Genomic DNA, 26,726 nt, shown 5'->3' on the forward strand with positions numbered 1-26,726 from the left:
GTGAGTGGTGGGGACCAGGTTGACAACCCCTGGCTTAAACAAAACTGAACAGAAAATAGGTCATAATTTGCCTTCACAGTTCATGAAAGTCAACCCTTTGCAATCAAGCTCAAATAATCACCACAGCGCTGAATTCAGTTTATTAAAATGAGCAGAGGTGAAGTCTGAGTAGGCCAGAACCTCCAAGATAGAAACATCTGGCAACTGCCCATGGGGAGGAAATGTGGAATGAGGTATGTGGCGTGGAAGGTCTGGGGCACGGCCTTTCCAGTGGCACCTCCTGTGATGACGTGGCCACTGTTCTCCATGCTCTGATAACCTCCAGACTAGATGACTGCCCTGCGCTCTACATGGGTCTTCTCTTGGAAACCATAACAAAATATCAACTGTCAAAGATGCAGCAGCCAGATTACTGGCTGGAGTTCCATTTAGAGCACACGTGACCCCCGTCTTCATACAGCTACACTGGTTGCCAGTTGCTCCTGGGTCCAATTCAAGGTGCTCATGTTAGTGCTTAAAGCATTAAGCAACTTAGGCCACAAATACCTGAAAGAACTTCTCTATCCCAATTAACCTTCTCACAGACCCTCCAAGTGTCCCTGTTTTCCAGGGACGTCCCCTGATTTAGAGGAGCTGTCCTGGTTTCTGTTTTGATCCTGGCATGTCCCACTTTTCCTTAGGATGTCCCTGTTTTCATTGGAGAAATGTTGAAGGCTATGGAGTTATCTGATGCCCGAGCCGTCTGAAGACAATCTTGTATAAGGAAAGTGTGTTTTTTTAATGTTTAATGTTTTATTGTGTGGCTGGGGCCACCCAGTAAGATGTGTGGGGTATAAATAGTAAAATTATCATCATGGAATGGGACGTCCCTATTTTCATTGGAGAAATGTTGGAGGGTATGTTCTCAGGGATGGAGATCAGCAGAAGGACACGCTTGGCAGTTCTGCTGCCCTCAGAAGTGTGGGGACTGGCAGCCCAGAAGAAGGCCTCCTCTGTGGCAGCCCCTAAATTGTGTAACTCCTTCCCCACAGAGGTGTGTCTGGCACCTTCACTGTACAGCTTTCGTCATACCCTGACCTCTACCAGTTAAGGCATGTGTGTGCTGTGGGGAGGGGGCTGATTCTTTTGTTGACTTTATACTGTTCCGTTCCATTTAGAATGGTTTTATTTGTTTTCTAATTTTAACAGTTTTATCTTTATCTTATAAAAATGCATGTTAGATTGTTGTAACCTGCCCTGAGGCCTTATGGAGAAACACAGGATAGAAAACTTATAAATATGTAGATAAATAAATATCCCTGCAGAACTGTGCTAGGCCTCATCTCTATATAAGTGCAGGTGATTGGTTAAAATGTCCCCCTTTCAGCAGGCGTTTGGAGGAAGAGGAGACCTGATTGGATAAATTGATTAGTGCACTGCTGCTGCTATTAGTAAATTGATGTGAGTTGTTTTATGAATTTAGAGGTTATGCTATTTTTTGCATTGTTTTGATCCGGTTTGATTTTGCTGTAAACCACCCTTTGGCTTGTACAAAGGATGGGCTATAAATCATCTAAACGGAATCTAAATTCAACATAAGTGGTGTGGTTAGGCCACATTCAACTATGTCTTCCTGAAAACTAGCAAACAAGTCATAGAGCCCCCTAAAAATAAGTGGGATAGCATCCCACCTGACTTTCAGCACTTCTATTGAAGAAAAGTGAGACCTCCAGCCATCCATACCCACATTAAGGATGAGTGCAGTCAACAGAACTCAACCAGAATAGTAGCAAACGATGCCAACCCAGCTGGAGCTGAGGAGGTCTGGAAAGGTGTAGGATCTTAAAAACTCGCCAGCACATCTCACAAATTGTCCAATTTAAGGGAACAGCCTGTTCCGCTTCAGAGCAGGCACTTTGGGGAGTATGCAGAGACAACACTACCATAAAGGCCTAGGAACCAGGAGGCATGTGTCCAGAGGAAGCTTTAGGGAAGATTCTAGTTTCCTAATCCTATGGGAGCTCTCCCATGAGTATACACTCAGTGCTGCCTCCAGACACCACATTGCCATCTGGGACTGCAACATACCCTAGTGTAGAGGCAGCAGCAAAAGTAGCAAGCTAGGGAATCAGCAACGCCCAGCAGCTGGCTGGCCAATATGCCACGCATTGGCTGGCCTTGCTGTAATCCCACATTAAATAAAACTCCTACAATGACTTACAAAACACACGCTTTCTGCATCATGGATCGTGTCATTAGATAATCCCTATCACAAAACAAGCTGGTGCTTCCTGTGAAAATGAGGTTACAGATGTGCTCCTCCAAGTCTTGAATCCAAGGCAACTCATATAGTTTTAAACGTGTAGTACAACCGCTAGGCAGAAGGGACAATAACCGAATAGGCTACGGTCATGCCATAAAATAGTTCACATTCTGGCCTGCCAAGTCATCCTCATCTGCTCAGTTGAAAACCTCCCCGCGTGTAATATCCATTAGCAAATGTGTTGCAATTCAACATCCCTGGCTCACCCCAGGGTTTCCATAACAGAAACAAACAGACAAATGGCATGTACTAACCTAGCCCTTCAGAAATCTCGCTCGCTGGAAGCATGCTTTCTTATATACTTTGAAGTTAAAACTTTGTGCTCCAGCTTCCCTTTTCTACTTTCGACAAAATGGTGTTGTAGTTGCAATCCTGAGCATGTTTGCTAGGGAACGAGACCTATTGGAAAAAGCGAGACTTACTCGTGGGTAAGCATGCATAGGATCGCTCTGTAAAACCCACTCAAACTAATTACACCTCTGTGTACAGATGGCTTTGGAGGGGGCTGTGTGTTTCCCATTGTCTTCCCATTTCAAATCGGTCCTGTCTGAAGCCCTGGTGCAAATCATTTTGAGCCAGCTGAGGTTACATAAAGCCTCTGCCGGTCTGCTTGCACAATGTACAGAACTGGAAAAAGGCTTGTCTTCCTTTGCAAGAGGAGGGGGGAACTCTCTGACCTGGTTCAAACCTGAACCACGTATCGAGCATTTTACTGCATTCTGTACAAAGACAATTGCGCATCCTACTAACACCGTTTTAACAATGCAATCCAGTAGTTTGCAAGCGATCTTTATATATGTTTCACCTTATTCTCAGTTCCAATTTGTGACAAATATATCAGATCCCACGAGGGACACTTTCACTGCCACATGCGACTTTCCAGCTAGCCAAAATGTATTAAGACAGCAGAATCTACCTATTATGAAACCCTCCCAAACATTGCATTTTAATTGATACAAATAGGAAGCAAACAGGCCAGCTGAAAAGGAATCCATCTCTAATGCCACGAAGACAAGTACCCGAGCCTCCTAACTTCCTGTCCTCTCTAACATCAGGGGACAAAATGCCAATATCCAGATAACACAAAAGTCTGAAGGGTGGGAGCACAGTATGTCAGAAGTCTGGATTCCGTCAAGCCCAAGTCGCTGGGCAACAGGGAGACAGCTCTCTCTCCCGAAAAGAGAAAGAGAAAAGCTGAGAAAAAGAGAATAAAGTTCTGTGTAATTCTCTCAAACAAAGAATGGAATAAAACAGATGTAGTTCAGGCAGTGTATAAGGACTCCACCCTTCCAAGTCCTTGTGTTTACTTCTCTCTCTCTCTCTCTCTCTCTCTCTCCTCAAAATGTTCCAAAAGTTTCATCCCTACCACTCTCTTTTGTTGCAACACACACAAAATAAAACTTTCCACAATCTCACCCAGAGGGGTAATGCCAAGTAACAGGGTTTTTCACTGCAGAGATTTTTTTTCCCCCTCTCGTTTGCTTTGTTGCATATTTCATTGTTCTTTACTTACTCCCGTGTTTGCACAGAAAGCAAAAGACGTTTCAACTTTTTAAAACCCATCTCCAGCCCGTTCTTTTTTCAAGCCCCCATTTCACAACAGTGACACACAGGGGAGAGACCACACTGACACACGCACACAGCCCCTTCCAGACTTCCCGATCCACTGTTACTCAACGTATGCAAGCAACAAAAGAAGAATTTTCTTAAAATAACTCACCCCCTTCAAACTCTTCTTCCTCTTGTGCTCGTATTGTTCGCAAACACCCTAGAAAAGCAAGAAGAATGACCAAAGTTCTTCTTTGAGTCCAGGTTGCCATCATGTCTAAATATTAGACATGTATATCCTCCTCCTGGGGCGGGCGGGTTGGGGGGGATGCAAAAAAAAAAAGTGTAAAAATATTATTTGAACACCATGAAGCCAGCTCTTTTCCTTTCAGCACTCACGCAGGATGAAACAGAAAAGAAGTCTGCCAGTTCTCCGATGCTTGCTAGGTTTTTTAAAAAAGAAAAAAAAAACTGCACTAGCTCTCGCAGAGTCTGCAAACACCCCCCCCCCCCCAAGTGATGCAGCTTTAAATAGGAAGAATGCTGCCTCCACGTTTTTTCCTGCCCCTTTTCAGTTTCTTGAGGCTCATAATCATCCAGTCCCTGGCAAGAAATAGCGTGATTGATGGTAAACAACCGAATCAGAACTCGCTTCACGCTCTCCGCTCAAACTTTTTCCCTCTATTTTTTTTTTTTTTTTGTAACATGCACAGTTTTTGAGAGGAGGTTGCTCCCCCCCCCCCCCTGCTGTTGTTCAGGAAAAGATCTCCTATGTAAAGAATTTATTGGGAGCAGAACATACTTGGCGGAGGTAAGATGACTCTACCACTCGCACTCTTGGAAGGAGGAGAAGGGAGGCTGAGATGCTAAGACACTCTTTATATAGTAACGGGCCAGGGAAAGGGAGACCTAGCCCCCCTCCTCCACTCTTCTGGAAAGAGGCTACACACACACACACACACACACACACACACAGCTTTTCCTTGTTGATGACTGTCTGGGAGTTTTAACCATTCCCCTTTCCCTCTAGCTGTTGCATTCTCTAAGGCTACCCTAGTCTCCTAGGTGACCATGAAAGCTGCCCCTCTCTCCCTCCCTTAATGGTGGCAGGGAAATCCAGTGTGCAAACTGGTCATTTCTATGCCCGGGGCAGGCATAGTGTTCTAGACCATGCAACGGAGGTTCAAGAAAGGTTGTGGGCCTTTCAGTGTTAAGTGTTGCCGAAATTCGATGGCCTCACCTGCTGATACACCCCTGTTCTGCGGCTGCTGTACAAAACAAACACGCAAACACGCAAAAACAAGTCTACTGACTGCCAGTGCTCTCCGTTTTCCTCCCTTGACCACCAGCAATTTTTAAATACATCCCCATGACAAGGGACCACAAAATCGGATGGACAAGGGGCTGCTTCTCATGTTAGACCTTTGTTGCATTCACACCATGGCTTCCTTCTAAGGAATCCTGGGAACCCCTCACAGATCTACAATACCCATCACTCTTAACAAACTACAGTTCCCAAGGTTCCTTGCAGAGAGTTTGTGCTTTAAATACTTTTTGTGGGGGGTGACTTGACACACCAACAACCCTCTGTTTGGCCCTACCGTTTGGCTCCTTGGAAAACGAGCGATGGACTACCGTGAAAATGGCAGGGTTTAGACTTCCTGCTTTCGTCCCCAATTGTTCTGTGTCATCCGTTGCTGGCTAACCATAATTCAAAGATAACTGGTGGGCAGAAAGAGGTGTCCAGCTCACCTTCCGCTCACAGAATCTCTTCCAGAGCTGGTCCCCTTGAGGTCCCCATCTCCATCTTAGCATCAAAGCCAACTTGGGGGGGGGGGGACACAAGATGTGAAAAGGTGTACATCCCCTTCCCATCTATTCTCCCCTGCCTGGCATTAAGATGTAAGCACAGGGTTGACAAAGCCACAGGTAGTTCTCCTTCGAGGAAAAACAAGTTGTAAATTTCAGATCACTCTTCCAAAGTCCCCCCCCCCCAAGATTCCTCCTTGACTCTCACTGCCCAGGAGACCACTACCCCTTAGAGTCTGTTATGTACTGAGTTGAATAGGATCCAAAATGCAGCAGCCTGACTGGTCCTAGAACAATAGGATCCAAAATGCAGCAGTCTGATTGGTCCTAGAACAATAGGATCCAAAATGCAGCAGTCTGATTGGTCCTAGAACAATAGGATCCAGAATGCAGCAGCCTGATTGGTCCTAGAACAATAGGATCCAAAATGCAGCAGTCTGATTGGTCCTAGAACAATAGGATCCAGAATGCAGCAATCTGATTGGTCCGCAGGAGGCACCCAATCCAGCTCCAGGTGGAAGTGAATCCGTAACCTGATTGGCCTACAGGAGAATCCCAGAATTAGCCAATCACGTGGGGCCCATTTGTGTAAAGAATGTATATAAAGCAGACATTTTGGGGGAACTGACATTCCTCACTACTATGAGCTGAATAAAGAGCATGAAATCCACACTCGACTCCGAGTATATTTCTGAGTCCTTGTCTGTAGCCGGGCACTTCTGCGGAGGGGTCAGGTTTCCATCTAGCATTTGTGGCACGGCCACTCCCTCTGGCCTGGGACCCATTCAGCCTCAATGTCAGAGGCTGAACTTCCCCTGGCTGTGGATGATCTCTCCTCAGCCTTTGTAACATGATCTTGCCTTTTTTTTCTTTTACTTTTTTACCCACATAGAGCCTGGCCCAGGGCTTGGTGTAATGTCAGGTCCCCCTTCAGTGAGGAGGCCCATGGCTAAGGCAACTAGTGATCCACCTCTGGTGCCAAGCCTGAGGACAATTTGGGCTCTTGCTTCCAAGAAGCCTACCTGTGTTTGTGCCTGTAACCCAGTGGTTTAAACAGTAGAATGCAAAGGGCATCCATTTACGGTATTTGTGGGATGGAGGAGAAGTCAAGCCGTTAGACCAGATCAAGCCCCCACTGGTCCACAGACTCCTAGTTATTCCACTTACCTGGGCCCGCCACAGCAGAGGAGGCAACCTGAGTGGTTTCAGCAAAGCCTAACTTTCCTGGTCCCTCTGCCTGAGACCCCATCAAGAAAGATTAGTCTTTCTGCAAGACCTGCCAAGGAAAACAAGGAACTTATTTATGTATGCTACAACAGCGGCAAGAGTCTTGATAGCACAAGGATGGACGAATGAAGTAAAGTTAAACGGTAAAGGGACCCCTGACCATAGGTCCAGCCGTGGCCGACTCTGGGGTTGCGGAGCTCATCTCGCTTTACTGGCCAAGGGAGCCGGCGTACAGCTTCCGGGTCATGTGGCCAGCATAACTAAGCCGCTTCTGGCAAATCAGAGCAGCACACGGAAACGCTGTTTACCTTCCCGCCAGAGAGGTACCTATTTATCTACTTGCACTTTGGGGTGCTTTTGAACTGCTAGGTTGGCAGGAGCAGGGACCGAGCAACGGGAGCTCACCCTGTCGCGGGGATTCGAACCGCCGACCTTCTGATTGGCAAGTCCTAGGCTCTGTGGTTTAACCCACAGTGCCACCTGCATCCCTGGACAAATGAAGAAACCCTGACAAAAGAACAGTGGCAAGAGAAATTGATGGACTAGCAAAACAGGCCGAATTGACATACAAATTGTGAGACAAGGACAACTGTAACTTCAAGGAAGAATGGGAGCTTTATACAAACTATCTAAAAACACAACAACTGAATTGGACTCCTTGGCAGGTTTTGAATAAACATACACAAATTTATTGTTGATAACATGAAGGATAGATATGTAAGGATACAGTGGTACCTTGGGATGCGAACGGGGTCCGTTCCGGAGCCCTGTTCGCATCCTGAATGGAACGTAAGATGCGATGGCGCATCTGCACAGGTCGTGTTTTGCCACTTTCACACATGCGCGTGACGTCATTTTGAGCGTCTGTGTGAGCGGCGAAACCCTGAAGTAACACGCTCCGTTACTTCCGGGTTGCCGCAGAGCGCAACCCAAAAGTGCTCAACCTGAAGCACATTCAACCCAAGGTATGACTGTATATATAATTTTATAATATGCAGAGAAAATATGGGCAGCGAAATCAAGGAAAGGAGCTGAGGGACGTTCATGGGGGCGGAATTATGTAGGTGATTGTATAATTTGTTGTGTGGAAATTGAGCAATAAAACAATATTTTTTAAAAAAAGAAAGAAAGATTAGTCCTTCTGCACTGGTGGAATAATCACATCCCACTTTCTGTAGAAGAATTAAGTTACCCAGCGAAGCTGCTGATTCTCCAGGCTAGGGAGGACCCAAGGAGCCTTAGAGGTCTCTCATCTTCCCTCCCTGCGCACTGTGATTCTGATAGCAATTGGAGACCCCTGCAGCTATAATTAATTTAAGAAAAACAAGAGAGATAGCTGCGTGTCTCACATCAAGCCTAATCAGTAATTCGTGATCATTCTGACTGCTGGGGCTGCAAAGGGCTGAATGATAAAATATGTGTGGAACAAGTCAGTTTCAAGGTCCCTCTTTCTAGGAAAACCTGATAGGGAGGCTAGGGAAAGGAGTGGTTAGGAAGAAAGCAAAGTAGTAGTAGTAGTAGTAGTAGTAATAGTAATAATAATAATAATAATAATAATAATAATAATAATAATAATAATTTATTTATACCCCACCCATCTGGCTGGGCCTCCCCAGCCACTCTGGGAGGCTTCCAAAAGAATATTAAAATACTGTGATACATCAAACATTAAAAGCATCCCTAAACAGGGCTGCCTTCAGATGTCTTCTAAAAGTCTGGTAGTTGTTGTTCTCTTTGACATCTGGTGGGAGGGCATTCCACAGGGCGGGCGCCACTACCGAGAAGGCCCTCTGCCCTGTAACTTGGCTTCTCGCAGTGAGGGAACCGCCAGAAGGCCCTCAGTGCTGGTACTCAGTGTTGTTGTTGTTGTTGTTTGGGGGGGGTTAAAAAAAATATTTTTTACCAACAACCAAACACAAACAGTGAAACCCCCCAGGCGGCTGATACATTGGGTATACATAATCAATAATAACATATTCAAATCAACCATGTGTACAATTTTATATACGTTAACACTCCTCCATCCACAAGGTTTATTTAACTTTTAACATTTTAATTGCCCCAAATTGTTCAAACCTACCCAAATAATTCAATATCTTCTCAAACCAATCCTCCTCTTTCTCACTGACCTTAAACCCTTTCATTCTGTGTGTCTTCACAGTTAGATATTCTAAAATTATAATATTATTCAGTTTTTTCCTCCATTGGTTCACCCCTTGCTCTTCTGTATTTTCCCAGTTACTTGCTATAAACTGTCTGGCTGCAGTTACCGTCAATTTTACCCATTTACATTCCTCTTTTGTTTTTAATTTGGCGCTACTCAGACTAATAAAGGTAAAGGTAAAGGTACCCCTGCCCGTACGGGCCAGTCTTGACAGACTCTGGGGTTGTGCGCCCATCTCACTCAAGAGGCCAGGGGCCAGCGCTGTCCGGAGACACTTCCGGGTCACGTGGCCAGCGTGACATCGCTGCTCTGGCGAGCCAGAGCCGCACACGGAAACGCCGTTTACCTTCCCGCCAGTAAGCGGTCCCTATTTATCTACTTGCACCCGGAGGTGCTTTCGAACTGCTAGGTTGGCAGGCGCTGGGACCGAGCAGCGGGAGCGCACCCCGCCGCAGGGATTCAAACTGCTGACCTTTAGATCGGCAAGTCCTAGGCGCTGAGGCTTTAACCCACAGCGCCACCTGCGTCCCCTACTCAGACTAATAAGAACCATTAATTTAAATATTCCCACCTTCCTACTCACAATTCCAGATATTTCTATACCAATCTGTTTCCGAAATTCATTAACTAACAGACAATCCCACTACGAAGGAAAGTACTGGTAAACAGAGTGAGAAGAAATCCCATGAGACAGGGGATCTAAGTGACCAGAGAGGCATAAAGTCTGAAGGATGGGGTGCAGACTACTGAGGGGAAGACAGAAGCTTGGGGGAAAGAGGTGGAAAAGAAGGTTAAGTGTGACAGGAAGTTGTGGAAATGAAGGGTCAGTGAAAGAGGGGCCATGGAGGAACATCAGACAAAGAAAGAGGGGCCTAAGGAACTGCAGAAGAAACTCAGAAACAGGCAAAAGGGGCAGTGCACTGTTGGCAGAGAAAGAAGGAACAAGACTGTGGCTGAATACACAATATGAAGAGCATGCTTCACCAAAGAATCCTAGGAACTGTAGCTTGTTAAGGGTGCTGGGAACTGTAGCTCTGTGTGAGGTAAACTACAGTTTCCATATTTCATTGGGTGTGGGGAAGCAGGGCCGTCTTACCCATAGGCGCTAGGGGTGCAGGGCACCCGGGCACTGGGATCTCAGGGGTCCCAGGCCAAGAGTCCGAGGCCCGAGAGTTGAGTCTGGGGAAGAGCGCGTCCGTCAGTCGGAGTGCCACGGCGGGTTCTGCTGCTGCAGGAGGTTCTGTGCTGCGGGTTCAGAGGCGACAGAGCCAGCAAGACGCTGAGGCAGCCGGGACTGGGACTGGGCATCTGGGAGGGGCTCCAGGCAGATCTTTGAACCCTGGCACCGCATATGCTTAAGACCAGGGGTAGGCAACCTAAGGCCCGGGGGCCGGATGTGGCCCAATCTCCTTCTCAATCCGGCCCACAGATGGTCCAGGAATCAGCGTGTTTTTACATGAGTAGAATGTGTTCTTTTATTTAAAATGCATCTCTGGGTTATTTGTGGGGCCTGCCTGGTGTTTTTACATAAGTAGAATGTGTGCTTTTATTTAAAATGCATATCTGGGTTATTTGACGGGCATAGGAATTCATTCATTTATTATTTTTTTCAAAATATAGCCCTGCCCACCACGTGGTCTGAGGGATGGTGGACCGGCCCATGGCTGAAAAAGGTTGCTGACAGCCCTGCGGCGGGGGGGGGGGGGAGCACTGTGATTCAAATGTATGGTGCAAATGCAGCCGAATCTTCATCCTCAGAAGCTGCCTGTATCTTTTAGAGTTGTATGGAAGTGAAACTTATGGTGCAGCTTCCCGCATCACTCATCACTAAATGTTCTCTCACATATGTTCAAAACAGTTTTTTGGGGTTTTTTATTAAACGTTAGCTTTCTTGGAATGGAAAAGAACATGACAAAAAAAACCAACCACTGCAATCAATTATAAACCTGACTTGCATACTTGAGAGGAGTGTTTTGGAACACACAACGGAATGAACATATCTCGTAGCAAAATCACAGTGAATAATGTATTGTGTGCAACAACTGTTCCACTACATAATAGGAATGTTTATCATACTAGATTTTTAGGTGGGTTCAGGAATTTTAATTTGTATACAGTAGGCTGTGGTAATAGAAGAAACTGCTTGTTTATTTTGACACAATGATATGGCATGTTGTTAGTGTGCAGAACTATTGGAGGTGTTTTGGCAAATGAAGGTAAGAATCGCTATCTAATTGTTACATTTATTTTTGACAAATCAGATCCAAATATTTGTTAAATCAAATAACGTGAGATCATCTGTTATATGCTGGCAGAATTTTACTTAACAGGTTGTGGAATTCTGGTTATTATTAGGGTCTGCAAGAAGATGTTTATGTTTAGTCACACACCCAATCATTTTCACTATTAAAGATTGTATTTGTTTTATTACCCATTCATGAAAATTGCAGTTGTTCCATTCTATATTTGTTTCATTACTCTCATTAGTTGCATTCGCATACGGATGACTCTGAAAAGTTTATTTAAAAAATAATAATAATAATTTTTATTAACCGACCAATCAAATCAAATTAAATCACATCACATAAATTCCTAATTACAAAGCCGAATTTTAAATTTTGTTGGGGGGACCCATATTTCAAGATCTGAAGGGGGATTCTGATCATCTTCTTGCTACTGCGTTAATGTCCAAATCAGCCCAAATCAATCCAAACAAAATTCATAATTCTATCCAGTCTTATCTTGCTGTTTCCACATCACATCTTGTTCATATATTTTCTCTTTTTTCTTTATGATCTCTTCTTATAGTCTCCTTAAGCTGATAAACACCAATAATAATCCTGTGTGAATTTTTCCGTTCTTCCAATCCTCAAATCGAGATGGTTTCCATATATCATCGCCTTCATAGATAACATCGCTCTTTCCATCATTAATCTCGCAAAACTGTCGCTCTTAAGTCCCACTGAGGAGTTTCACCCACAGCTCTATAAAAACAGCTCGATTTCTCTATTTCTCCTCTCAGACTTAAGTCCCCCGACAGAACTTCCCAATATGGCGACGGCATTTTTAACTGCGTCATTCCAAAGCTCTTATACATTCCACGCTCTTCTTAAAACATGTTTTGGTTCGAAAGTTTATCTCCACACAGCCTTAAATCCACAGCTTAAATCCTTAAAATGACATTTCTGACTTGTGAGGGGAAGGCATTCTTGTTTAATCACATAAGGAAAGGAAGGAAGGATTTTCCTCCTCCCCCATCAGTCATTTGCCATACCGAGTCTTGGCGTATCTTCTCATGATTTCTCTTGTTCCTCCGACTCGTCTTATTTTATCAGAGATCTCTTCTGTTAGCAGTCTTTACTCCCCCCTCTTCCTTGAGATATGTGCATTCCTTCATCCAAATTGTTTCTTTTGAAGTTCTTGCAGCTAGTGGCGCGGATCAGGGATGGCGTCCAGGAGCACCGGAATCCCACAGGAGGGCTTTGTGCCTAGAGCCCCCATCCCCACAAATTCGGGGGTGGTATAGGGCAGAGCAGGCAAGGCAGTCCCCCCCCCACCATCCTGGGGGGGGGATAGGGAGGCTAATTACTCCCATCATAGCCTTCAAATTACCTCGTCTGGGTCAGAGAGATGTTACTGTCAGCCATCTTCCGATGCGCCCCCTAGTGGCCCCCCGACTCTGAAAAGTTTCTTATCTACCAAAGCGACAAAAGCCAGCAATAAGCACTAGAGATGTCAGACAGGGTTGTATGTTAGCGGCCCCTTTACTATTCAATCCATTTAATAAGGACTAAAGAGAGGCTGATTCTTCCTTTATTAAGAACTCTAGCTGGAAACTCTAATGAAACTCTGATACCTGTCTGTTTAAGAGATTACTCCTTCTGTGTTATGGAAAAGGTGGCTGAATTCTTTCTCTCCCCCATACAAATTAGAAAGCATTCACTCCTGTTGGGTGAATCTATCGGTATTCTTATGTCATTTATTCCGTTCATATCACCTTTCATTGATGGCCATGATGCAATTATTCTACTGGTGGCAGTGTTATTATAACCACCTAGCATTCAACATTCAGCCAACAAACCTTAGACCTCATTCCTACAGAAAAAGGCAACAGGGAAGTACTGTGGCTCAGTACAGTGGTACCTCTGGTTAAGAACTTAATTCATTCTGGAGGTCTGTTCTTAACCTGAAACTGTTCTTAACCTGAAGCACCACTTTAGCTAGTGGGGCCTTCCGCTGCGCTGCTGCCGCGCGCTTTCTGTTCTCATCCTGAAGCAAAGTTCTTAACCCGAGGTACTACTTCTGGGTTAGCGGAGTCTGTAACCTGAAGCGTCTGTAACCTGAAGCATCTGTAACCCGAGGTACCACTGTAGTAAGAAGCACCTGCATTTCTTGCAGAAGTTCCCCAAATTAAATTTCTCTCACATATCCAGTTATATGGATCAGGTGAAAGGTGATTCAAAAGATATAAGTGTGTACCCAGTGACGTGTGAAAGGAATTCCACTCATGCAGTAGAGCTGCCCTTTCCTCCTTACTGACCCCAAATTATGCTCCCTGGAGCAGATTTTAAGGGGGCTGCAGGGGGGGGTGGACAGGAAAGGCAAGTTCCATTTTGCAAGTAGAAGAGCAGCACTGGATATCCCCCATATCCTGGAGTGCTTGCAGAACTGCTGCCATCCAGAATGACAGCTCCCCGCTTAAAACGGGGGGCGCCCTTTGCATGGACGCGTGCAGCCCCTAGATCTGGAGCGGCTCCAACAGCATAGGCTTGGCTTTGCCTTCCCTCAGGTGGCATACCTGGAGGTCTCCACCTACCTCAGTCATTTGCCCAATCCCACCTGGGGGAAGCGTTGCCAAGGAGACCAGGCCAGGTAGGGGAGGGATTACCTGCCCACACAATAGAGGGAGGATCTTACCTGGGAATCCTCACTTGGCTCCAGAGCTTCTCCCACCCTACCCACCCTCAGTTGTCTTATTTTGCAGGTGAATTTTTCCTCACAGGTTTTGCAGGTTAACTTTTCTTCACAGGTATGCGGGCGCTGCTACGTTAAGGTCGCTGTTAAAGGGCCGGAAAGGAATTTCCCTGCATTGGCAGGTTTCGCCTTTCCCGTAGCAAAACGTCACAACTTTGGCGGTATCAGGCCTTGGGCGGAATCCTTTTGTCCATCTTCCTCTTTGCGGCGGCGATACCAGGGTTCCCCGTTAAAGGGGTTTCTGAAGGGAGGCTTTGACCGTACGCCGAGAGGTCGTCATTGCTCTCCCCTGCGGCGGCGGCGTTACGGGGGCGGCTATCTCTGCTTGAACATATGTTCTCTAGAGCCGGCCCATCCCCCACACACACACTGGATAACCCTGATGCTCCCTAGGTCCCCGGCTGGGGACTGGGGAGGGAGAACGCCCAATGCCTGAGCCAAGGTCTACCCACATTTGAAATTTAATAAAGATGTGGCCAATTTAATCCCATAGCACATTGTCTTGAGTCGTTATTCCACATGACGGGGGGACCGCGCGGGATCTGGGGACTCCGCCTGTCCACGCAATAGGCAATGCTCACTTGATATGAGGCAGTTCCTTCCATCTGCAACTAGCAGATACCCCACTTCCTAATCCCTGCTTCGGAAGGATTCTCCAGTTGTTCAAATTTGAGGATATGCACTAGTCTGCATCTGCTCTGAGGCACTTTCATCTCTGCTTTTTATTAAGCGCTCCCAGGCTAAGCTCAGCCTCCAAAAGCAGATACCAGTGCAAAGCTCAAACATTTGTGTGTGTGTGTGTGTGTGTGTGTGTGTGTGTGTGTTCCCCCAAAGCACTTGCATCCAGGGCTTAATGCATTTGAGTGGTATTGATTATTTACTTCCATACATTTACAGCCTACTTTTCTTCCATTGTGGAACTCAAGCCAGCATAAATGCAATTCCCAGGCAGACACCCATCTAGACAGTTACTAGAGAGGGAGATGCGGGTGGCACTGTGGTCTAAACCACTGAGCCTCTTAGGCTTGCCAGTCAGAAGGTCGGTGGTTCAAATCCCCACAATGAGATGAGCTCCCATTGCTCTGTCCCTGCCAACCTAGCAGTTTGAAAGCACGCCAATGCAAGTAGATAAATACCATATTGGCCTGAATATAAGCCTCACTTTCCCCATCAAATTCCAACAGTGAAAAGTTAAAGTGCGGCTTAAATTCGCTACCTTACAAAAATTGGCTTTTACGATATCGCTGCTGAAACAGACATACAGTAAAACGGAACGGATGTGAATGCCTGTGGAATTTTAAGGGAGAGGTCTATATTCGGGTATTGTCTCTCCCCCCCCCCTTGAATTTTAAAGATGCAGCTTATATTTGGGTGAGGCTTATATTGGGGCCAATACGGTAGGTACCCCTGTGGTGGAAAGGTAAATGACATTTCCGTGCACTCTGGTTTCCGTCACGGTGTTCCGTTATGCCAGAAGCGGTTAAGTCATGCTGGCCACATGACCCGGAAAGCTGTCTGTGGACAAATGCCGGCTCCCTCGGCCTGAAAAGCAAGATGAGTGCCACAACCCCATAGTCGCCTTTGACTGGACTTAACTGTCCAGGCTCCAATACTTTGGCTACCTCATGAGAAGAGAAGACTCCCTGGAAAAGACCCTGATGCTGGGAAAGATGGAGGGCACAAGGAGAAGGGGACGACAGAGGGCAAGATGGTTGGACAGTGTTCTTGAAGCTACCAGCATATAGTTTGACCAAACTGCGGGAGGCAGTGGAAGACAGAAGTGCCTGGCGTGCTCTGGTCCATGGGGTCACAAAGAGTCGGACACGACTAAACAACAGCAGCAACAACCGTCCAGGGGTCCTTTACCTTTTTTTTAGAGAATGAGAGGTGTACATCTGTGGCAGTGTATACATGAGTGTGTGCAAGAATGTGGCCACCTTGTATATTTTTCTTTGTAGTGGGGGAGGAGAAGCAGGAGGAGAAAATAAAAATGTGTCCACTGGTCCAAAATGTTGGCGGCCTGACTTAAGGGGTTTTTCACTCAGCCGATAAGGAAGCTAGCTTGTCCTTATTGAAGTGTTTGGCTAGTTATACTGATCTTCCGCTGCACCTTGCCTTGCAAGGAAACATTGCATGTATTTGAGGGTGAATCAACTCAGCAGGGCTGGCCTGCAATGTTTTGCTGTTTAAGGCAAAAAATCCCACAGCTGTATCCCCTGTGGGTACAGGCACATCCCATAGCCATGCCCCCACTGCAGGAAGCACAGGCATGGCAGTGGGAAGGCTCACCCTCAGAGGAGGCGAGTGACTCACTCCTCGGGTCCAAATCAGTTGCCTCACCTCACCTCATGGGTGGGCCAGCCCTGGAACTAAGTACAGTGGTGCCCCGCAAGACGAATGCCTCGCAAGACGAAAAACTCGCTAGACGAAAGAGTTTTTCGTTTTTTGAGGTGCTTCGCAAGACGAACTTCCCTATGGGCTTGCTTCGCAAGACGAAAACGTCTTGCAAGTTTGTTTCCTTTTCCTTAAAACCGTTAATACACAGGGTGCATTGCTTGAAGAGGTGCAGTTGCGACTTGACTTCGAGGAGTAACTCATAGCACGCGGTTTGGTAGCCTTTTTTGAGGTTTTTGAGGACTTTGGTGATTTTTGAAGCTTTTCCAAAACTTCTTTTGCATCCATTTGGCAAGTTAAACTTTTAAAACTTTTTTGGTGGTTTTTGGATTTTGGGTTGGGGTGTTTGGAATTCAAGGACTTGGTGTTGGGGGGGGTTGCAAGAATCTGGGAGCTTGTGTGTGTGTTTTTTTATTTTTATGATTTTTTGTGACCATTGGGCCAGTCTGCTGTTTTTTTAAAAAAAAATCTAGGTTTGAATTTCTGTGTGGTGGGTGGCTGGGGGAACATTTGGGGAGGGGTTTGCAAGAATCTGGGAGCTTGTGTGGTTTTTTTTGAATTTTTATGATTTTCTGTGACCATTGGGCCATGTTGTTTTTTTAAAAAAATTCTGGGTTTGAATTTCTGTATGGTGGGTGGCTGGGGGACTTTAAAGAGCAGTTAATAAACCCTTTTTGTACCAAATTTGGCTTTGTTTGGAGTTTTTTTGACCATAGGAATGCATTAATTGATTTTCAATGCATTCCTATGGGATTTCGTGCTTCGCATGATGAAAAATTTGCTAGACGAAAAAACTCGCAGAACGAATTAATTTCGTCTTGCGAGGCACCACTGTATTGTGTTCTAGAATATATACACACGCAGTCTGTAGTCCGCTGGCAGTAGGAGTACAATATGGGCATGTCTTTAAGTTAACATCTTACATTAAAAACCTGACAGTACCAAAACTATTGAAGGCTTTTCACCAAAGCCAGACTAAACGTCTTTCCCTCTGCAGTGTTGGATGGCACGTTGAGAGGAGGTCCCTACCAGGACAGACTTTGCTCGTGTGCTCAAGACATCGATTCCATAAAACATATTTTGTTGCACTGTGCAAAATATGAGCAAGCCAGGGCTGAACTGATACTACCTTTGCTGGTACCATTCCCGGGAAAATCAGAGGCTCACTATGTCAGGTTCCTGTTGGAAGACCGGACAAATGCTAGAACATTAGCAGTGGCAAAGTTTTTATCGGTGGTTGCAAGAACCAATGATCCCTGTATTCTGAACAAAATGCTTGCTTAACCTGGTGGTAGGCTGTATGAATTGTGCATTGCTTTGTAACAATTTGTTGGGTCTCTGGACCCTAATAAAGATTGATGATATATACAAGAATCCTCTGCAACATGGTAGATTCTGAGGTGGAGGTGCTTGGCAGATAAAAATGGATGCAGAAAGGAATCTCTGAATATAGGAACATTGAAAATCATGGGTGTCTTGTTGTTTTGTTTTGTTTTGTTTTGTTTTGTTTTGTTTTGTTTTGTTTTGTTTTGTTTTGTTTAAGCTTCATTTGCTGTCTTGGAAACAAGCTAGTGGAATAGTCAAATCAACCAAAGCAGATACTAACTCTGGGCATGAGGGCAGTGTACATCCTGAGAAAAAGATGGTGGCAAATTGCCTGCTGATCTAAATGGTCCTGGCATGAATCAACTGACAAATGAGAATATTCTACTACGTTGAACCCTGTGACTCAGCTACATTGGCAAAGAAAAAGCGTTTTATATGTGTTGTACATGCATTATAACACTATGACACCAGATGGCGCTGTGGAGTTCCGTTTTTGCCCACCTGATTTCTCATACAAAGTTCACAATACGTTTAACTGAAACGCTTATTTGGTGTAAGCGCTGAAGGTAGCTGAATTATTACTTTGTGAGTTCTATTCCCCTACTCTTTACTCAAAAGAACACCACGTTTTATCATATGTGGTGGGACTGCAAAAAGGTAAAAACTTATTGGGAAATAATATATAATGAGTTGAAGAAAATGTTGAAAATAACTTTTGTAAAAAAAAAAAAAGAGGTATCTTAGGCCAAGATATACCGAAAGAAAAGAGGACTTTATTTATGTATGCCACTACAGCTGCGAGAATGTTGATTGCACAAAATTGGAAGACTGGAGAAATACTAACTAAAGAACAATGGCAAGAGAAGTTGATGAACTATGCAGAATTGTTAAAAATGACAGACTACGAGAAAAAGACAACAGTGACTTTGAAAAAGAATGGGAACCATTTATATTATATTTGCAGCAACAAAGAAAGTCTATAGACTTGATGGCAGGATTTAAATAAACATTCACATCATTGGTATTAAAAATGTGTAGAAGATAGAGAAATATGGTGTACTTATTTTTATCCTTATGTTTTTAGGTTAGATGTTATTGTATAAATATGTTATTAGTACTTTTTCTTTTAGGAGGTAGCAAGATGAGTGAAAGGAGAAACAAATCAGAAGTGGAAGTTGGAGGAAGGGAGGGAGGAAGGAATGCATAGTAAATGTTATGAATATGAGATGTATGTACTGAATGAAAAAGAAAATTGAATAAAAATAAAAAGAACAAAAGAACACCACATTAGGCTATCAAACTTTGGCTTTAATAACTCTTTGGCATTTTCCTTGGCACTGGTATTCCACATATGTTTAATTTTCTGTTTCATAAGAATTCGTGTAAACGTTGTTGGTTTTTTTCCCTTTTAAAATAAACAACTATTTCAGTTGTTATTCTGTTGCCAGTGGATTAGAAGTATGTGATACATTGCGATAAAACACACTCACACAAAAAAAGCTTTAAAGAGCTAGTACACACCCGCTCTGTCGGCTTCCTCACATAAGCCTGCATTGAATTCCAAAACTTCACTGAATTCAAAAGGAGTTTAGCACACACAAAGTTCAGTTCCAGAGAGAGAGAAAGAGAAAGATTGTAGAATATTGTGCATCTTTCAAACACAAAAGATTTAGATGACAATCTTCCACATCATCTATTGCCCTATGGATATTAAATTAGAGCAGGCATAGGCAAACTCAGCCCTCCACAAGACTACAGTTCCCACCACATCTGACCACTGGTCCTGTTAGCTAGGGATCATGGGAGTTGTAGGCCAAAAACATCTGGAGGGCCGAGTTTGCCTATGCCTGAATTAGAGGCTGATTTTGGGTCAGTCTTCAAGATGTAACATACTTTGGGACTATTACATTCTATGTCAATAAAGGAGATTGATTGATTGATTGATTGATTGATTGATTGAGTGATTGATTGATTGATTGACTGACTGACTGACTGACTGACTGACTGACTGACTGACTGACTATTACACTTTTACAGGCAAGTAAAGTTATGCATCCCAGTCCAATGGGACTTACACTTGGGTAAATCTACAGAGGATCATAGCATGTGCTATTGGAGTCCTTTCCTGATACCCCAAATCAGCCACCTGAGGCAGGTGCCTCACTCTGCCTACAGCCTGAAACTTGTATCTTGAAACTTGAATAGCCATGGCTTCCTGCAAAGAATCTAGGAGCTGTCATTTGTTAAGAGTGCTGAGAGTTGTTAAGAGAACCCCTCACAGAGTTACAGCTCCCAGGACCCTCCTCAAATGACAGTTCCCAGGATTCCTTGGGAGAAGCTATGAATGTTAAAGTGGTATAATAGTGCAGCTGTTGACCTAACTCAAATCCTTTCCTAGTTCAAATTAAAATAGGAAATGGGGTGGGGTGGGGTTTACTGAAGATTAAGAAGACAATTGCAAGTTGTTTCACTGGGTCAGTAGTTGTATGAAATGTGAAACCAATGAATGCATTTCTTCTGTCTAAACAATTCATGACAGACAATACAGAGAGCTTAAGCTGAATTATACGCAAGAGTGACAAATCCGGTACATGTTATGACTAACATTTGAGCATTTCTCCATACTTCTATTTAACCAACATTTGCAGCAGGCATTCATAATAAGATAAGGTATCGGCATTCGATAAAAGTAGGGCACTGATCAACATCAGAAAATGATGCTCACTTCCCTGTTGTAGTCATGGTGAGACTGGGCCAAGGAGCATCGGCCTTTTCCACTGCCCTTGCCCAGCCCACAACCCATTGGTCCGCTGGGATGAGGGTGGGACGATGGCCACCCTGTAGCCAAGGTGGGTAGCCCCCTGGTCCCGGGAAGCCTCATGCTGGATCGCAAACCCCGCCCACCTCTCGGAGGGGGTGAGCGGTAATTACATAAACTTTCCGATTTGTTGTTGTTGTTTAGTCGTTTAGTCGTGTCCAACTCTTTGTGACCCCATGGACCAGAGCACGCCAAGCACTCTGGTCTTCTACTGCCTCCCGCAGTTTGGTCAAACTCATGTTAGTAGCTTTGAGAACACTATCCAACCATCTCATTCTCTGTCGTCCCCTTCTCCTTGTGCCCTCAAGCTTTCCCAACATCAGGGTCTTTTCCAGGGAGTCTTCTCATGAGGTGGCCAAAGTATTGGAACCTCAGCTTCAGGATCTGTCCATCCAGTGAGCACTCAGGGCTGATTTCCTTCAGAATGGATAGGTTTGATCTTCTTGCAGTCCATGGGACTCTCAAGAGTCTCCTCCAGCACCAGAATTCAAAAGCATCAATTCTTCGGCGATCAGCCTTCTTTATGGTCCAGCCCTCACTTCCATACATCACTACTGGGAAAACCATAGCTTTTACTATATGATTTTTCCAATTTAGAATAGTGTTAATGAGGTGAATAGATTTGAGAATACTCATTACATAATGCAGAATCCGGTTAACTACAGGTTGTGTGTGCATTGCATCTTTCCTACTGGATGTTATTTGTAGAAAGAGCTTCATCGTTTGAAGAGATTTACACACATGATCTGTCTGCAATACAGACATCGATAAGCCACAGCTGCAGAAACACCCATGTATCTGTTTCACAATAGAAATGCATATAAATCTTTCTGCCCACGTTTTAGATCTGCGCTCCAGTCCAAAGCCTGATGGATTCTGCAGTGAGCATTCCCTCATTCACGTCAACATCTGCATCCAATTGGCTACCCAGAACTGCCCCTCCACAATGTTGATGTTAATGTGAACCCTGGGTGCCCCAGTGAACAATTGGTTCAGAGTAAGAGGGGGTGACTTTCAGGAATGAAAGATGAGACTCCAAATCCAGGATAATAAACAATATCTCAAGATATTTCACTTACTCGGATCCTTCAGGGAGGACATTAGATGCTCCCGTGCTCAAATTTAGGGACCCAAATTAAGAACAGATTTTTCCCCTCAGACATGTGAGTTATTTTCTGTGAATGAATCCAATTTCCTTGGACCTAGTATCCCCATCAAGTTCTAAATTGGAACGATCAAGCAAGTATTTTCAGTGTGAAGTTAATTCATGCCCTCATGCCTGGCTTTACTTACATCAAGGGTAGCCAACACAGGGCCCACCCTAAGATGTTGTCAGGCTACAACCCCTGTTGTTGTTGTTGTTTAGTCATTTAGTCGTGTCCTACTCTTTGTGACCCCATGGACCAGAGCACGCCAGGCACTCCTGTCTTCCACTGCCTCCCGTAGTTTGGTCAAACTCACGTTAGTAGCTTCGAAAACACTGTCCAACCATCTTGTCCTCTCTCGTCCCCTTCTCCTTGTGTCCTCCATCTTTCCCAACATCAGGGTCTTTTCCAGGGAGTCTTCTCTTCTCATGAGGTGACCAAAGTATTGGAGCCTCGGCTTCAGGATCTGTCCTTCCAGTGAGCACTCAGGGCTGATTTCCTTCAGAGAGCCAGTGTGGTGTAGTGGTTAAGAGCGGTAGTCTTGTAATCTGGGGAACCAGGTTCGCATCTCCGCTCCCCCACATGCAGCTGCTGGGTGACCTTGGGCCAGTCACCTTGGGCTCAGCCCCACTCACCTCAAAGAGTGTTTGTTGTGGGCGAGGAAGGGAAAGGAGAATGTTAGCCGCTTTGAGACTCCTGAAGGGGAGTGAAAGGCAGGATATCAAATCCAAGTTCTTCTTCTTCTTCTTCTTCTTCTTCTTCTTCTTCTTCTTCTTCTTCTTCTTTTTCTTCTTCTTCTTCTTCAGAATGGATAGGTTTGATCTTCTTGCAGTCCATGGGACTCTCAAGAGTCTCCTCCAGCACCATAATTCAAAAACATAAATTCTCCGGCGATCAGCCTTCTTTATGGTCCAGCTCTCACTTCTGTTACAACCCCTATCAGGTCTAATTAGCATGGCCAGTGGTCAGGAATGATGGGAATTGTAGTTCAGCAACATCTGGAGGGAACTAGGTTGGCTATCCTTGACTTGCACAGTTCCTGTTATTTGGGAATAAATTGCATTTCCAATAGTAGTAGTAGTAGTCATTGTTGTTGTCAAACTAGGGCATCGCTGCAACTTCAGGCGCAACTTCAGGCTTTATACCTGTCACTCTGGCAAAAATTTGGTTCCAGGCCTCTGTTTCCCTACACATATCTATCAGTGCTTTCTGTTCTACAGGAATTCTGTTGTCAGTTATTATTATTATTATTTAATTAATTAAATTTGTATACTGCTCCTTATCAGGGTGGTTCACAACATAAAAATACGAGATAAAAACATAATAAAAACAAGAACAAATAAAAAATAATACCCACGAACCAATAACCCCCTCCCCTACCCCCTTAGAGTCTTAGAGATGTAGCTAAATTTTGCCTAAAGAAAGGTTCTGGTCTCTGTACAAATGGGTGGATAAAAGAGAATGGGTGTTTCAGCTAAGGTGGAATTTCTCAAACGATACTTATCTAGGGACATTTCTGAGATTTATTTTTCCTCACCCTCAACAGAACAAGGAGGCGGAACTTTACAGAATGTTCTCCAAATATCACCATGTTTGAGGGGAAAGAAGGCCATTTTGATGCTCATTGGTGAACACACGAACACTTTTTTGTGGAATAATTTCACGGAAGATGGTACAAGCTTGTTTTCTCCTGTTCCGGAGGCGAGGACCTAAACCAATGGATTCAAGTTGCAAAAAAGGAAATTCTGACAAAGCATCAATAAGAACTTTTTGACACAAAGAACAGTGGAACAGATTCCCAGAAGGGGTGGTGGACTCTCCTTCATGGCATATGCAATGGATGCTTTAGCTGAGATTCCTGCCATTGCAGAGGCTTGGACTAGATGACCCTCAGGATACCTTCCAACACTGTAATTCTCTGAGTCTGTATATTTTTTCTTTATATATTTTTATATACCTCTGGCAGCTTTGGGGTGGCTAGTGGCTGAGAGAGCAGGTTTACAGTGACAATAGTGGGTGAAAGGAAGTAATTCTTACAGGAGAAGGGGATGTAAAAACATTGCCAGAATGAGAATGACTTTGGAAAAATAGGAATTGTCCAAAAACCAGACTCTGTTCCAAGGTTTGGATGTGTATGATACCTAACCACAAGAGATATAATTCACTTTCTCTACTTTTTTGGGGGGTGAAGTCACCAATGGAATTGTAGCCCAGTATAACAATGTTATAAAACTGTGAAAACAGTTGCCTGGTTATTTCAAATATAGAATGAAAAGCAGATCTATTAAAAGGAGAGGTCTTTTATGTACTCTCTTTACTTTTCCATTTTCCCTCCCCGCCGACTTCTTTCCAATATTTTACAGCCTTTTACATTGTTATGGATTGAATCCATATGTGAATCAGATTTTCAAATACTTCATAGAAGTCTCGGTAAAATCCTGCCTGGATATTTGTCATGGCTTTACACTGCTTGTCAAACGTAAATTCGATTACTGTTCTGAATTTTAAACAAAGGTGTTTTGGACTCCATAAGTGAGCTTATCACTAGCTATGCTTCGTTTTAAGAATTTTGTTTAATTTAAAAAAATGCTCTTTTCAGAAACACTTCCCGTAGAGCAAGGAATGCATTCAACCTGATTGCTCAAGGACATAGTCTCAAGCTGAAATCCTATGCACATTTTCCTAGGAGTAAGCCCCATTGATAATGCTAGGATTTTCAAGAAAGCATGCTCAGGACTGTGCTGCACATCTAAGGAAAGGGCCCAGCAGGTCCATACATGTACAAATCTCCCATTTCCCCATGACAATAAAAACAATTGCTATTTGTAACCATTTGTAACAGGGATGGATAGTTCCTGGAGATATGCTGTTAAGAAGAAGAAGAAGAAGAAGAAGAAGAAGAAGAAGAAGAAGAAGAGGAGGAGGAGGAGGAGTTTGGATTTGATATCCCACTTTATCACTACCCGAAGGAGTCTCAAAGCGGCTAACATTCTCATTTCCCTTCCTCCCCCACAATAAACACTCTGCGAGGTGAGTGGGGCTGAGAGACTTCAAAGAAGTGTGACTGGCCCAAGGTCACCCAGCAGCTGGATGTGGAAGAGCAGAGACGCTAACCCGGTTCCCCAGATTGAAAGACTACCGCTCTTAACCACTACACCACACTGGCACCACACTTTGAGATTCTGAAGACCAATGGTTTGAGCATATTACACCGATCCTGGCCCGACTGCACAGACTGCAAATTAGTTCTCCGGGCCCAATTCAAAGTGCTGGGTTTGACCTATAAAGCCCTAAACAGCTCAGGACCAGAATACGTCAGAGACCACCTCTCTGCAACCCAGACTCTGCGTTCATCATCTGAGGCTCTTCTTTGTGTGCCTCCTCATGTCCAGAGGGTGACAACACAATAAAAGGTCTTTTCTGCAGGCTCTCCGTTTGCAGAATGCTCTCCCCAGGAACGATCGCCTGGCTCCTTCATTACATCTATTTAGGCACCAGGCGAAAATGTTTAACTTCAACCAGGTGTTCGGCTGATTAGCATTCTATGGCTTTTTAAATATGTTTGTGTGAGAGAGGTTATCGGTTTGTTTTTGTTTTATATATCATATTCTCGCTTTGTATTTTTTTCTGCTGGGATCTACTGATGTAGGGTAATATACAAATTTAATATATTCAGGGTATTTTTTTTCCTGTCGGAACTCATCCAGAACTCAGTTCCAGCACCTCTCAGGCAGCTGCCATTGCCATTATAAGAGAACAAGGAAGGCATTCGTGGCGAGTTCCAGCACCTCTTTTTCTAGAAAAATATCACAGAATATTGTATTAGCAGTAGTAGTAATATTAGTATTGGTGCAGTTGAGAACCTTCCCAGTTCTGCCCCATTAAAGCTTACTGGAAGGGACCATGCTGTTTATTTGAGATCATGGAGGTAGGGTGGATTAGGGAGGTGGGGTTGCCATCTTCTGCAAGGAAGGTAGTTATGATCCAACCTCTTCTGAAAACCACAACACTTAAGTCAGCGGATGAGCCACTGGCCAATTTCCAACCTTTTTGCATAGGGAAAAGTTGTGCAATATGTGCTGAATTTCTTAACTCATTTCAGTTTGGCCTCTGTCATTTTGGACTGTTGTTGCTGTTGGCAGCCACCTGTCTTGGGAGACAATGGAGGAATGTGCTTTGGTGGGCGAGGTCAACGCCAGCTTTAACAACAAGAAGAAGAAGTGTTATTATTTATACCCCACCCATCTGGCTGGGTTTCCCCAGCCACTCCGGGTGGCTTACAGCACATAAAAAGGTGATAAAATATCAAACATAAAATATCAAACTTCCCTTAAAAAAGTTGCCTTCAGATGTCTTCTAAAAGTCAGATGGATGTTTATTTCCTTGACATCTCATGGGAGGGTGTTCCACAGTGCGGGTGCCACTACCAAGAAGGCCCTCTGCCTGGTTCCCTGTAACCTCACTTCTCGCAGTGAGGGAACAGCCAGAAGGCCCTCGGAGCTGGACCTCAGTGTCCGGGCAGAACGATGGGGTTGGAGATGCTCCTTCAGGTATACTGGGCCGAGGCCATTTAGGGCTTTAAAGGTCAGCACCAACATTTTGAATTGTGCTCGGAAACGTAATTGCATACATATAAAACCTACAGGAGATGCCTCCATTATCCTGGAGTTCTCATGACTTTTGATAGGAATGTAAGCAGCTGTTTTATACCCAGTCTGATCACTGGCCCATCCAGCTCAACATTGCCTACACTGACAGAAGTCTTCCAGGGATAAAGTTAAAGGTAAAGGGACCCCTGACCATTAGGTCCAGGCGTGATCGACTCTGGGGTTGTGGCGCTCATCTCACTTTATTGGCCGAGGGAGCCAGCGTACATCTTCCAGGTCATGTGTCCAGCATGACTAAGCCGCTTCTGGCGAACCAGAGCAGCACACGGAAAGGCCGTTTAACTTTCCGCCGGAGCGGTACCTATTTATCTACTTGCACTTGGACGTGCTTTCGAACTGCTAGTTTGGCAGG

The 26,726-nt window shown here is 44.6% G+C and overlaps 1 protein-coding gene across 1 annotated transcript in view; it reads right to left on the reverse strand.

The window, feature by feature from the left end:
- COL5A2 (collagen type V alpha 2 chain) overlaps positions 1–6,928 on the reverse strand; it is a 182,321-nt gene extending 175,393 nt beyond the window's left edge. Inside the window, exons 1-2 of the mRNA XM_083703922.1 lie at positions 6,827–6,928; positions 4,023–4,070 (exon numbers count right to left, since the gene is read on the reverse strand). Of these exons, the coding sequence (XP_083560048.1) occupies positions 4,023–4,070; positions 6,827–6,908 (130 nt within the window). The 5' untranslated portion in view covers positions 6,909–6,928. The remainder of the gene's footprint in view (positions 1–4,022; positions 4,071–6,826) is intronic.
- Between the last annotated feature and the right edge of the window lie 19,798 nt (positions 6,929–26,726).

Source organism: Podarcis gaigeae (assembly GCF_964106915.1).
Source record: "Podarcis gaigeae genome assembly, chromosome: 1".
Taxonomy (NCBI): Eukaryota; Metazoa; Chordata; class Lepidosauria; order Squamata; family Lacertidae; genus Podarcis; species Podarcis gaigeae.